At 39.2% G+C, this 14,727-nt stretch overlaps 1 protein-coding gene and 1 long non-coding RNA gene across 2 annotated transcripts in view; both read left to right on the top strand.

Moving 5' to 3' along the window:
* The window catches only part of PRELID2 (PRELI domain containing 2), a 54,531-nt gene that overhangs the window by 32,920 nt on the left and 6,884 nt on the right, over window positions 1-14,727 (top strand). The window contains exon 5 of the mRNA XM_019506366.1: window positions 11,828-11,933. Coding sequence (XP_019361911.1) covers window positions 11,828-11,933 — 106 coding nt within the window. The remainder of the gene's footprint in view (window positions 1-11,827; window positions 11,934-14,727) is intronic.
* Window positions 13,151-14,727, top strand: part of LOC109290003 — a 4,748-nt gene continuing 3,171 nt past the window's right edge. Inside the window, exon 1 of the long non-coding RNA XR_002095482.1 lies at window positions 13,151-14,707. This is a non-coding gene — a long non-coding RNA (uncharacterized LOC109290003). The remainder of the gene's footprint in view (window positions 14,708-14,727) is intronic.

The following is a 14,727-nucleotide window of genomic DNA, read 5'->3' as shown; positions in this document are numbered from 1 at the left end:
CTAGTGGCTATTTAGCATCATTTTGATTAATGCAGAATTGGAGTTACCGTGGATACCTTGATTTTGCTTTAAATTTCTTTCCCTTCCACATAAATGTGAAGCCTTGCACATCAAATATTGGGAGCTTCAAACCCAACCTGAACCAAAACTAAGCAGCTACATATATAAGTACTTGTTTTATTTCAGCTAGTAAGTGTGAAAAATGAAGTTACAGATTGAACTGTGCAGTTATGAGACATCTAACTCTACTTTTGTACTAATAGTGCATATATTAAAACAAACACACATTTGAAGTTCAGTCACTTATATACAAATTTTTTTTCTGGAGTGGGATAAAAGGTTGCATTACTTGAGAATACTCAACAAAACTAGACTAGAAGTAGATTTTTTTGTCAGAATTTTTAGTTTAAATCAGATATATTTAAATTTAATTTAGATTTTTAAAATGTATAAATAATGACCAGCCATATTAAGACATCCACTTAATGAGTCTATTAACATTTTTTTTGGCAAATAAAAAATATTTTTGAAACCATTTTGGTTTACTGCCAAAGTTGTAAATAAAGTGAGATCACCGAACTGGTGCAAGTCCCTAGCGAAGCTCCTGCAAGTACTGTTTGCTGAAATGATGAACCTGCTTCTGACAGCTGGAGCCTATTCTATAGGTTCAGAAACACAATTTTCTACACTTGGGTTCATTTAGTTTAGTTCAAGTCAGTAATTAGTTCATTCAAAGTTAGGGAAACCAACTGGGAGCTGGAGAATCAGGAAAGCTTGTTTAACTCTTTCAGCCTAAGAATTAAAAACAGGTGAAGTCGAGATCTATTAAGTCTAATCTCTTGAAGGACATGATGACCTGAAACAATCAGTTCAGTTTTCTAGCTAGATAAAATTCTTTGATTAATAATTTATGACTTAACTACAACACGATGGGTATGTAAATACATCAGCACATGCTGATTAATATGTTATTTTTATGTATCTAGTGTATTTAAAGTTGCTGGTTTGAACTTATTTATCTGTTGTGTTTCAGTTAAGTACCTCTTGAAATATTGATTGTCTGCATTTTCAAGTGAATTCCAATTTTCATCTAAATGCACCTTGATAGAAATCAGGAGTAGAAAATGAATCACCTAGCAAATGAGAAATGTCATTCATTCCTTTCTAACATAGTTACTTGTAAAGAATTAGAAATCTGAATAAATGCATTTTAAGCTCCAAAATTGTTTAAATGTGCATGTGGTGCATCCTGTATTGCAGGTGAGGAAGGCAGTGCTAAAACAGTATTCTTGTCTTATGGTTTCTAAAATCTTTCACACTTAAACTGAAAAGCTGCCTGTTGCTTTGGATTTCCTTTACTTGTATATTTCATTTCTATTTCAGATACTTTTCTCTACTTTTCATTTTCACTTTTAAAAACTGAGCACCACCATTCTGAGAGAAAGGTGTGATTGCCAGTTTAGATTCCATCTGTGCTTCCGAGCGTGGGTTTGCCATATTAGAAATCATTAGGCAACATTCTTGCATCAAACAGATTTTGGTTGTAAATTCCCAAGGAAATGGTAAAAATCACTCCTTTCTTTTTAACTGCCACTCTGCTTTCCTTTCATCTTGTGCTCTTCAGCTCTCTGTTGCTTCATGTTCCATGGGACCTTGCTAAGTCTTTTTGGACAGAAATGATAACTCAGTATAAGTAATAGTGCAATGCAATTGTTTAACTCTGCAGCATTATATAAAATAGCAATGAATGACACATTCCCTTGTAAATGCGACTAACTCACCAATAATAATTTCCTTACAAGCTCTTATATTAAAAACTTTAATGCATGTGAAAGAACAAAATGGAAGTCAGCCATGTCATTGGTTTACATACAAGCTGTAACAGTTGTTATGGAAACCTAGAATATTCAGGAATTGTCTCATTCTTATTAGAAATATTGTACACCATGATGGGCTTGCCTAGTGATTGCATTCCTGGCTCAATGGGTGAGATTAGCTTTTCTTCCAGGAAGAATTCCTTAATACAAATCTCTGGTATTAGAAAAATGCTAGGAATAAGTCTTTTGAATCCAACCCTCTTGGTGGAGAGAGGAGGAAAGCCCAGAGACTGATTTCCAAGGATGGTATAAATATAACAGCCTTGACCTGGTAGATACTTACTTATATTTGATTGTGAACAGACAGTCCTAAAGTTATGAACAGAGACAGGTCAGTGGATGACCTGAAATACTTTTGACCTGTAGAGTCTTCGTATCGAAAATGGATGACTACTTGGTAATGTGGATATGATTATAAACTTTGTATTGTTTTAAGGTACAGATGCTCTAAAAATGCTTTTGTACTGAATTAATAGTACTTTGCTTTATGAAAGCTGGCTTGTTGCTGCTTAACTCTGTTGTTATGTCCAAGGAAAGAGAAGTGCAGGAACTGAGATGATGACAGTAAATTGTAGTAGTCTGAAATCTAATGCTTGGACTGGAATGTGCAGATTGTGGGATTCTGCCCTGAGAGAGAATGCAGGTTTCCAATCATCATTTAAGTACATGTCTTTAATAAAGCCATGTTTCTGGGAGTTTTTTTATTATTATTATTATTATTATTATTATTATTATTATTGCTACATCCCTGTCTGTGTAATTAGCATGATTTTCCTTTGCCTTTAGCTCCCTGTTGTAGTTCTTATTAAAATGGCAGCCCTCAGTCATCAAGCAAATGACCAGTTCATATCATAGGGCTTTTGAAATATTTTTCAAGTGTTTCTAAATACCATTTTGTAACTTTGTTGTCTACATGAAAATTTTGGTAGTCTTCTAAGAGAAAAATCATGGACACTTTCCAGCAAAACCCTTATCTGCATATATATGTTGAATCTCCCGAGTCCTAGCTCAGTCTCTCAAGAATAAAAGTAATGTTTCTGATGCTACCCCAGTTGCTAGAAGCTGCATATCCTGGCAATATATATTCTTGTAAATTTCTCTGAGTCGGGATTTTGGATGTTTGGAAATCATCTAATAGGTATTGCCCTAAATAAATACTAATGAACCATATAAAGGATATGGTCAGGCAGACTGATAGATATTGAGGCCAAAATGTGGTCATCTAGTCTGACCATCTGTATAGAGCAGGCCATAGGATTTCCCCAAATGAATTATTGTTTTAGAAAAACATCTAATCTTAATTTTGAAATGCCTTTTATGGAAAATCCACCAAAATAACCCCAGGTAAATTGTTTTCTGTTGTTAATTACCTCCACTGTTTAAAAATGCGAAATTTCCTACTAGTCTGATTTCATCTGATTTCAACTGGGTGATATATACTGAAATGAATTAACTGCTGTACAGCATCTGATTCAATGCATCCAGGTCGTGCTTTGCTTTCATATTCCAGAGTGCTGGAAATAGAAAATCCTGCCTCTATTTGTTCAGAGATGTCTTTATCTTTTTTGGTACTGGAATACTATAGTGCTGGCTAGCTTTTCTTGTGGTTTGCCTTTTGAAGATGCTGTCAATCTGGATAAGTGATCAGAATGATGACAGATGGTTAGGTGAATATGTTGTCATTAATGTTTGTATAGAGAAAAACGAGGTGATTTGCTGAATTAGCCTCTTGAATTGTAAACAGGGTGTTGGAAACCTCACCTCTGTAGTCCATTAAAATTAAGAGGGACTAAAGCCCAAATGTTGTTGTCCTGCTGCTTTTCTCAGTAAATGCTATGTAGCTATATAAATTTGTAGCCCAACCAGGACAAAAATTACAAGGGCTATTAAGCCTTGTGCTTCAGGTGATAAGCTAGTGAGCAGCTGGGCTCAGGAAGAAATTTCCCTAGTGTTTCAGTATTGCACAACTGCCTAAGCACATTTTTCTCATTCTTATTTTGAAGCATCTGGTATATACCACTGTTGGAGAAAGAATAAGGAATGGTCTAGTGGTTTCTTTCAGTATGGTTAGCTGTATGCTCCTAAAAGAGGCTTGTAAAGCATCTATCAAACTCTGAAACATCTCATATCTTAGCTAGTTAATCAAGAACACTACTTGTCTGGTAAGTTTTTCCTAGTTCAAGATCATTGCTCCCCTCCTACCTTCTACTTTCCTCCATCTCCTCTTGCTCCCAGAAATCTTCGATGTCCTGGATTTTAAAATATTTTGTCGTCATTTTTTCTGATAGGCCATCTCAAAAGCACTTTGTAATCAGTGGGCTGCCAGTGGTTTGAAATTACAGCTTGTGTAACTCCAGTATGCTGCTAGATCTTATTGAGCCATCTTTAGTCTGTATTGCCTAAATTTGTCCCTGTCCATAAATACTAGAAATAGAACGACAAAGTCAGGGAGTATGTCATACGTTGTTTGATATACAGCAGAACTGTTTGGTGCCCAAGATCATCTCAGCTGAACGCAGCTGGGCTTATTTGACCTGAAAGGCTGGAGCACCACACTTTTCCGTTAAATGGTACATACTTGCAACACATGTTACATAAACCCATTGCCATGGGGAGTACTTCAGAACTGTTTGGATGATTCTAGTTTTAAATATCAGAGAGGCTTATAGGCAGACAAGGTTCTTTGGGTAAATCTGATATTTTTTTATTTGACCAACTTTAATAGTTGGAAGAAATCTTCTTTGCAAGCTTTCTAGTATAAATACTCTTTGTCAGGCTAAGGGAGCATCTGCAGTTGGTGTGTGCTCTTCCTACCTGGAATGACTAGTAAAGAAGCCAGTCAGTGAAGATGTAAATTGAGAGTCAGTCATTCCATCCAGGAAGAGCGTACACCAACTGCAGATGCTTCCCCAGCCTCACAAGGGTATTTATACCCGAAAGCTTGCAGAGAAGAATTTTTCTAACTGTTTGAGTTGATGTAATAAAAGATATCAGATTTACCCAAAGAACTTTGTCAATTTGTACATTGAGTTTAAGGCTAGAAAAACCCATCAGATCCTCTGGTCTGGCTTCCTGTATATTTCCTGTATGTTCATTTCAACCAGGTTCCCCTTTGTTGAGTCTAGTAACTTGAATTAGACTAAACTATTTCAGTCTTCAGGCCCAGAAAAGGACAGGCCAAGGTAAGACCAATACTGTATGATGGCGTGGTATTGGTTAAGTGATCCCAGCAGGAATTCTGTACTGTAAGGGAAAGTGGCGAAGGCTGGGAAGAAGAAACCAAACATGCTTTTTTGTGTCTTGGATTTGGCATGTAGAAGGAGGCTGCAATCATGGTACTTGATTATTTTCTCCTTAAGAAACTTAAGGGGAAAAACACTTATTATATTAAATACTTAATGCACCAAATATAACCTGATGTATATGCCCTCCATCCTAATATGCTTTATGGCATCTATCTACAGTACCACCATGGTTGCTAGCAGATGACAGTCAGCCTCTGAAGATTGTGATACTGATTAACAGAGGCTGTAGGGCAGGGAGAATTGTGCCTTAGGATGCTGTGCTTCTCCAGCTCTTTGTAAGTGGTTCCCTGGAATCTTGCGTGTACAAACGGGCCTGGTAAGGGCTGTTTTAGGTGAACTTGTATAAAGTCACTTGAATGGAGCTCAGTTTATCACTCTGGAGATGATACAAGTGAACTCTTGGGATTCAGACTTGCAGTTCCGATATTTTAACTTAAGAGTTTTAAACCTGTAAGCCATCCTCTTGTTATTGAATGCAACCACATTCATTTTGCAATGGCTTCAGGTCCATGCCCTTGGTTTAAAGAACACTCACTGGAAACACAAACTAGTTTGGTATAGGTGCATTAAAAAAATTGCATGAAATCCCTCTGGTAAAATCCTGCTTCGTATGTTACCAGAATTGCTGGGCTAGCCCAAGGCATTTTCATGGTGACTCTTATGGGAGGAATATTCATACTCAGCTCATATTCTTGTGCTCCAGAGTTGTTACTTCAGCTATAACATTGTAATAGCCTGTCCCCCTCATTCACCTGACGGCAGCATCTGCGCGCACGCACGCACGCACGCACGCACGCACGCACGCCCGCACACACACACACACACTCTCTCTCTCTCTCTCTCTCTCTCTCTCTCTCTCTCTCTCTCTCTCTCTCTCTCTCTCTCTCTCTCTCTCTCTCTCTCTCTCTCTCTCTCTCTCTCTCTCTCTCTCTCTCTCTCTCTCTCTCTCTCTCTCTCTCTCTCTCTCTCTCTCTCTCTCTCTCTCTCTCTCTCTCTCTCTCTCTCTCTCTCTCTCTCTCTCTCTCTCTCTCTCTCTCTCTCTCTCTCTCTCTCTCTCTCTCTCTCTCTCTCTCTCTCTCTCTCTCTCTCTCTCTCTCTCTCTCTCTCTCTCTCTCTCTCTCTCTCTCTCTCTCTCGATTTCTTCTTAATCACTAACTTTTACCTATCCTTTGGCTGCACTTATATAATGTCAAGAAGATTTCCCTTAATATCTCACATCTAGAAAAAACCCCAAAATATTTTTTTTGCCTAAAATAACTTCAGTGACTTCAATAGAAATTCACCCACAGAGCATTTGACCCACAAGTCATATATCACAGAAGTAGTCTGACTTGCCTACCATGGGTTTTTTTCATATAGCTTTCTGCTGTATGCCCATTTACCATTTCTGTCCATCCCTGATTTGTTGACTATGCCATGTAGCTGGACTGTTATAACCCACAGTTATAACTAGACGTCCTTTCTTTCATCATCATTGCATAGATATTTTTTTGCTGAGATATTTGAAGATATATCTGCCTCATAGTTCTTAGCATTATAGGCATGGGTGCAGAAACTGTCTCTCTGAATTAAAAAACAGAGGAAAGATGTGCCTTGCATGAGCAGTGATTAAGAATGGCTTCAACTATCCATACAGAAATTTCATATATTCTTCCATAACAAAGGCATCCTCCTTGGAGGATCTCGCACTGCATATAGCTTTTAATTTAGTTTTGAAAGCCATGTAAGCATTCTGTGATGCTATCTGAGCAAGAATATTGCTACACTTTTTATACTAAAGACACTTTAATTAAACTCCCATCATGAAAACAATTAGGCCAAATTTGCCGTACTTAACTAGTCAATAATTTAGTAGTTGGATCTCATTAATAGACTTCTGCCTGTGACTGTGTTGTTGTAAGCATGCAGCATAGCCACCAGCAGCGTGCTATAAGAATCAATCAGTGATCAATATTTTCCACGAGCATTAGCAGTGCTGTTTAAATAGGAAAATAAATAAATTAATCCCAACTGGATGCAGCTAAATGTAATGGTGGTTTAGGTGGGTTACGTCGCCTGTGGGCTCCTCCTGGCAGCCTTTTGCTCCCTGAGGTGCTCCTCAGCCAGTACACAGCCAAAAACAGTTTTTAAACCAGCAAAAGAGAGAAAAAATCCTTGTTGTCCTATCCCAGCCACTTGGAGGGGGGATCCCTATAGCTTGGGCTCTAGCACAGCTGCCTGGCCCCTCCAGGCAGCCTGCAGTTCAACACACCAGCTGCCTCCAGCTCGCAATTATTTCCTCACAGCTTCCTGCCCTGTTGCCTTCTGGGGGTTTTAAACTCAGCAGCAGCCTTTCTACAGCTGCTGCTACCAAGCAGAGTGGGATGGTCCCTCTTAAGAGGACGGGCCACCCTGTTACAGGTGGCTTCTGTCCCTCTCCCTTTCCATCTCTCTCTCTATCTTTCTCTGCCACGCTCTCTCTCGCTTTCTCTGTCCCTCTCCCTGTCTGATCAATGGTGGCCTCATTGCTTGTTTTGATGATGATTATTTTATACACTCCAGATTGTCTTTTTTGCATCTAGTGCACTTTTTGTTGCATTAAGTTGTACCAGTATGAAAGAAGAAGTAAATGAATGTGGTTTGATGATGATAATGAATGGATCTGTTGTGAGTACTTTTATTGCAATGGTAGTACTGACATTTCCCTAACAAATTGGTTCAGATCAAATCTCATTGCTAGCTTTATCTCTGTTCCATCTAACCTAGACTCAATGCTTTCTTGAGGATTCAATATCTATTTCAGATCCATTGAGGTTAATGAGGATTTTCCTTTAATTTCAGTACAGTTTGGATCAGGCCCATCACAATAAGAAATGCTGGATTAAGATACCCAAGAAATCTGGATTTAAGCAAATCTAAACATTTGCCTTGGGAGGCAAGAGGTGTTTCCTGTAGTAGGAAAATGTTGGTGTTTAGGAGTGAAGAGATACTGACTTTGAAATTGCGTTTTAACTTACTTTTTAGAAATCTGATTGTGGAATCTGATTGAACCAGACAAAGGAGAGAGGGTATTTATTTATTTTTTGTTGTTGCCCTATTTGGTATATTTAATAGTGTTGTTGGTTGGATTCACTGCCTAGTTGCTTGTCAGTTGTATGTTTTGTCTCATAGGCTAGGTACAAATTATACAGCTTTCTATAAGTGGCATAGTTTGGATTGGTAGAAAACAAAATATGTTTTCCCTGTGTGTGTGGGGTGGGGTGGGAAACATGACAAATTTTAGACCGGGTTCCACCATTTTTAAACCAGCCTATGTGTGCCAAAATTCTGTTTTGTTATGAGTATAAATCAGTGTATGATCACTTTTACCAATAAAAATATAATGTCTGTACCTGGCTTCAGAATTCATTGTGGGAGTATGTTTCTTTACTTTTCATTGTTACCCAGATTACAGTTAACCTTCTGGGTAGGCTATTGATAATAGAGACAGAAACAGGTCTACAGCCCAACCTTTTATTTGCTTGCATTTTAAAACATGAAAACAAACGTTTATCCCAAAGGCTATCTGGCTACCCATGACAGGACAACATAGATGTTCACTTATACCGGCTGGGGAGATTTGAGAGGTGGGAGGAGGGTGGCACACAGATTGCCAGAAGGTCTTCTTGAATTTGCTGAGTTCTCCAAATTTCTCTCCAGCCTATGCCCTGTATTTTTAGATGGCTAGTTCTAATATTCTAACAGAAGATCTTTGATTGCTTTTATTTAAATTTCTTTGTTTCACTGAAACTTTTGGAACTGGACTAAATTAGATCTCTTGTGGACCTGGAAGGTATCAGTTAGCCCTCCCTTTTTCTTTTCCAAGGATATAAATTAAGATACCCAAGAAACCTGGATTTAAGCAAATCTAAACATTTGCCTTGGGAGGCAATAGATGTTTCCTGTAGTAGGAAAATGTTTGTGTTTAGGAGTGAAGAGATACTGACTTTGAAATTGCGTTTTAATATACCTTTCCTTCCCATTGTGGAGTGTTGTTCAGCACTGGCCTGTTTCTTCTTACCTTAGTTTATGGTCTTGTCTGACGAGGCTGTTTTTGTTTTTATAAATTATCTAAGCACCTTAACAAAAATGTATCTGTTATAGCAAAATAACATTTAATACATTTGGTTACATCAGTCACTACTACTAATATTTTAAGATAAAACTATGATATAGTGTATACGGATTATTTAATGTATGATCCTCTGTTATCTCCTTCCAGGCCTTGTGCTTTGTTTAATTGTGTTTGGTGACTTCCTTTACTTGGCTCACCAAGCTAGTTGTTACATCTGCAAAGGTTTATTCTACGGTCACTCAGAAAGAGGCTTTGGGACCTTCTGCCTAGCCACAGTCCTGTAGCTTTGAAAATGGCCAAGGCTGGCAACACCATACCCATGCACTTCAGGTGCTAATAAAATAGGAGGGTCCTTTACTCCTAAATCCCTGAATGGAGTTGGGGAGCAGTGGGATTCTAGGGATAGTGATCTAGAAGAAGGATGGTTCAGTCTGGTATTTGGGAGACCTGCTTCATGTTTCCTTTCTGCTGTCTGCCTCTATGACTTAATGGCAATTCCATTATTTTGTAAATGGAAAAAATAGACCTGCATCTATTATTAGACCTCTGGCAAGAGACATACATTAAAGACGGAGAAGAATTTAGGTATCAGCAGGGTGAAGATTATTAAAGTACCATGGGTAGAAAGATAATTACTCACTGAGACTATGTGGCAGAGAAATACGGAAGGTGAAAGTGTTTGTGTGAGCTGGTAGGCTGGCTGCCACTGGGTGTGGATAAACGTACATTACAGCCACTTCCAAAGGGGAAGGAGAGCTACTGGTCAGTAGCTCACAGCAGCTGGTACAATCTAGCTGTAGTGTCCACATGAGCCTGTAGCAGTACTCATTGACCCCAGCTTTAACCCTGAATGAAGCAGGGTCAAAGTTGGAGTGGTTTTCTGTACTTGCATTGCTACAAAATCATGCAGATGTAGCAGCTACATCCTAACAGCTGGCATTGGTGTCCCTTGGATAACAATGAAATTGCTAAATCTGTCTATGCATACTGTATTTGGGTTTGCATCTTTTCCCCTTGTAGAAAAGATCTGCATAGCAGGGTACCAGAAAAGTACTTGCATTTACACTCTTTAAAGGCTGTCTTCAGAGTTCTAGTGCATTCACTCATACTTAAGTTAGAGATGCCTCTTTGGATACACAGACTTTTGGAGAACTGTTGGCTTTTTTGTTTGCTCTGCTTTGCACTGAAGAAATAATTAAAAGTTCATATGAACCTACTTAAACTGTAAGCTCTGAGGGACATGTATGACACTTTGTTCTGTGTTTTGAACAGCACCAAATGCATTTAGGTCCTGTTTCATGACTAGGGCTCCTCACCACTACTGTTGTGCAAATAATAATACTAGTAATGATGATCATCATAGGCTAGCGCTGAAGCTTGAGGCTATTGCTCCTAGTCTTGTCTCCTACAGCCACAGAGAAAAGCTCATCTCCATCCTCTGTAATTGCCCTTCAGATGTTTGAAGACTTATCAAATCCACCCTTGGTCTTCTTATGTGATCCAACACACAATGGTGAGGGGCCAGCCTGACAGAATTTGACTCTGCACTGCCTGCATCCATCTGCCCATGTACTGCCTTTTGATCCTGCACCACCTCTGCCTAACCTAGCATGCTGGGCTGGGGTTGTTTGGCTTTCATCTGACCCAGCACACTGCTCTACCTCTGCCCAGCGTAGCATGCCAGAATTGGGCCCTGCACGAGCTCCGCCCCACTCAGCACACTGGGATCAGGCCGTGTTGCCTCCTGCTAGCCTAGCATGCTAGGATTTGTTTCTACACTGCTTCCACCTGGCCCAGCATGCCAGATGCAATGCACAGGGCCATGTTATTCAGCTCAGGGGCCTCCCCACGAGGTTGGAAATTTGACAGTAGGGGAGCAGCAATTGCTGCTGCGATTCCCTTGCTGCCATGGGGAGCCCGGATGACATAGCTGCGCAGGCTGGATCTGGGTAATGGGCTCAGGGTGGAGTCCCCCTGATATAGCAGAAGGTATAAATAATCCTTGGGGAGATAAATCTTTATGCGTGGTTAGGAGCACTCTGGCCACTGAGAAACAGTGCAGCTCATGTTGTGTCGCAAGAATGTGGTCTTGTTCCTGCTTTTCCTGTGCCAGTGAATTTGCATCCTTTCTTACATGCCTACTGAATTAGACTGGACAGACTGAAGAGCGCGTGTTAAAGTAGATCCATGATGCATGATTCCCCACTGTTATAAACATATCTAGGATGTTGTTCTTTGCTGCTTCTCAAAGAATAGAGATGTAGATGTAAACCTAATAAAAGTAATGATGGTATTCCGAGTTCAGATTAAAACAGTGGATTACTGTGGAGAACTATTATAAACATGCCTCCTCCTGTTGGAGATGGACCAAGTTGCTCTGCATCCATTTAACAGGAATACCCACTTCAGCCCACTCTTCTGAATCTAATAGCAAATACTGATACCAGAATGGGGTTCTGTAATTTTTATTAAATGCCTTTTATTATATCATGGACGTTGTTGTCCATGTATTAGACAGAGAATTAAAATGGTGTTACTTTCCTGTTTTTTAGGACAGAGTTCATACAGAAGGGCAGAATATCCATTACAGGGGCTGGGTTGCTCAACTGCGTATTGGAAGCTTTTGCTCAAGCATTTTTCAATCAAGGTGTGAAGAAGGTAGGTTTGTTTATTATTTGTTCCTGCAATTACATTTTAAATCCAGTTGGAGTTTTAAAATAGGATTGGAATTTACACTTGGCTTCCATACCCCTCTTTAAAAGATTACTTTGGCTTATTCCTGTAATGGAGAACAATAAATAAAACAAGAAATAGGATACAGTTTCAACATGTAATGCTAATTTTCCCACTGTATTTTAAAGCATAAACCATACCAGATCAATTTTCATAATTCATTATTATCTCTGACTTCCTCTAGGCATTGAAACACTTTTTTCCAGCTAATATTTCATTGTATCAGTTAATATACTGTAACAATAATAATGCAGTGTAGTTCTCAAGCACCTCTACATCCAGATATCAAGAAGTACTTAATGAATATGAAGTATTTTGTCAGACCTTTTTTCTCAGTGATGTTGGATGTTTTCAGCAATTTGATAGTAAGACTGACCAGTCTCCTTGTAATGATTTTATATAGATCAGTAATTCTGTCTTATCAGTAAAAAATTATAACAGGGTAAAAGCTACTCTGCTATCCAGTAGCGCACCTCAAAGAAATTAGTATGCAGGTATCTTTAGTATTAGAAAGCCATGCTGTATTGATAATGTGGGTTTAACAATAAAATCTCATGTAATTGTTCACCATGAAATTGCATTTTGTTGAGCTCTTACATTTTAGAAAGCCGTGAGTAGAAGAAACAATGGTGAGGTCCAGCTTATTCCATGTATACTGCAGATCTTTTTGAGCTAAAGGAAAGTAAAGAGAACACTGGAAAGGAAGCCTTTTCACTGAGAAATACACAATTTGTGTGACACGCATCTCACTTTTATGATGTGCACAGGCAGAAGCAGGTGAATGATTATGGTGCATTTTTGTCATAGGGGAAAGACATGAATTGTACATGGCACAAGAATGTGATTGACCTGGAGTTCTGGGATGTCTTTTACTGTGCTTTACTTCTCTACCAGAACTAATCTGCCTGTCAAATGATCTTGAAGAGCTGGGCTGTCCAAGGAGTCTCTATTCAGTCTTATTCATTGATGGCCACAAGTGATTTTTTTCAGAGTGGGATTTTCAAAAAAGTTCAGTGTTAGCTTATTCCTGCTCCCCTTGGGTGCCTATACATGTGCAGTGAGGCTGCTCTGATGCTCTGCAATTCCAACGATTAATCGAGTCTGCTGGAGCATGGTAATTACTGCACTCCAGCAGACTCCAGCATCTTGTGTATTAGTGTCCCTGCACTGAAAAATGGTGGTGGGGGCGCTTTAACTAAAGCTTAGTCAACGAGCTTTAGTCAAAGCGCCCTTACCGCCATTTTTCAGCGTGGGGCTTGTTGATGCATGAGACGCTCCAGGCACTTTAATTAAAGTGCCCCCCACTCCCAGAGCACATATATAAACACCCCTAGATGTCAATGGGAGTTTGCCATTGAATCTGTGGACCCCAGGTTGAAAACCACTGTTCTAAAAAACACAGATTGAATATGGCCCTGTGTACATGTTAGACTTAAGGTATGATTAATTAATCAGTTACTGGTGTGATAAAAAGAGGAATAAGCTACAAAGTTATTCCACATATTTAGCTGCTTCCTATCATGCCATTCATTGATTGTGTGGCCAGGGACCTCTGTGGCTGGGAGCCCTGTCAGTTAATTGGTGCTCCCAGCTGTGTGGGCCTACATGCACTCCTGAGCTTGATAGCTCCCAGCTGACAGGGCTTCCAGCTGAAGGGGTGCATGGTGCACCCCTATGACTGGGTGCCCCATCAGCTCCCAGCTGTGGGAGCTTGTTTCTTGCTGGTACGGGGGAGCCCAGGATTGAGTTGGCACATGTGGTATGGCAATTGTGCGGATTGCATATTAGATCCCATCACACCTATACCTTCATGTGTTGAGGGGCCCTAAAGGACCACACTAATATTTTGAAGGTTTCATACTGGGGGTTGACTATGGTTGACTATATTCCCACAGCCAGTGCTGAGTCGAAGAGTTATTCTTATAGAAATATCCACCGTTCAGATTTCATCCACTGATGATTCAGTTAATCCTAAAGACAATCTTGAAATCATTAATAAGGATAGTCCTTTTATTCTTTAATGAATTGCCTTTTTCTGTATTGGAGAAGAAATTATGAAACAATCCATTCATATCTATTGAACCATCTTGAGATGTTGATTTGTATCTGTACTAAATTGGTATATGGTATTCAGAAAAGGCACTTCTTCTCTTTAAATCTGATCTTTCTAGAGCTTTTAATCAGCAGAACTATAGAACAACAAACCCAGCTATGCCCCACTCTCTGTCTTTTAACCACCTGTCCCCTTATAAACCTACTTCTGCTTTTAGTAAGATAAGGCTTATGGGAAGGGGGTGGAAGGCAGCAGTGAGCCTGGAGAAAGGCGTCAAAGGAGTAGGAGATGGATTTCAGGTAGGATCAGAAGAAAATGTTACATTAATATTTATAGTATGAATTGACTATATTCAAGCTTCTGTTTTCACACACAATCAGCATTAAATATCTCTGTTCCTATAGTAATAAAGTAAAGGTACTTCTATTCAGAGAGCACTATAGAAGAAAAAGGTGATTTGACTTGGTATATATTACTGCTGAGATACAATCCCACTACCTTGTATAAAACTGTTTTTTAAAATACAAAAAACGAATGCCATTGAAATCTATGGCTTGACAGAGCTCTGAATTTCTTCTTTGATTTAATTCACATGCTGAACAAATATTGTACCTGAAGATGGGGGAGAAGCTGTGAAGTTACTTAGGTATTGATTTTAGTTTGTAG

The sequence above is a fragment of the Gavialis gangeticus genome, unplaced genomic scaffold, assembly GCF_001723915.1.
Source record: "Gavialis gangeticus isolate Ggan-Ray unplaced genomic scaffold, GavGan_comp1, whole genome shotgun sequence".
In the NCBI taxonomy this organism is placed as follows: Eukaryota; Metazoa; Chordata; order Crocodylia; family Gavialidae; genus Gavialis; species Gavialis gangeticus.
The sequence above is the reverse complement of the archived record's forward strand: the minus strand, read 5'-3'. Positions and strand labels throughout refer to the sequence as shown.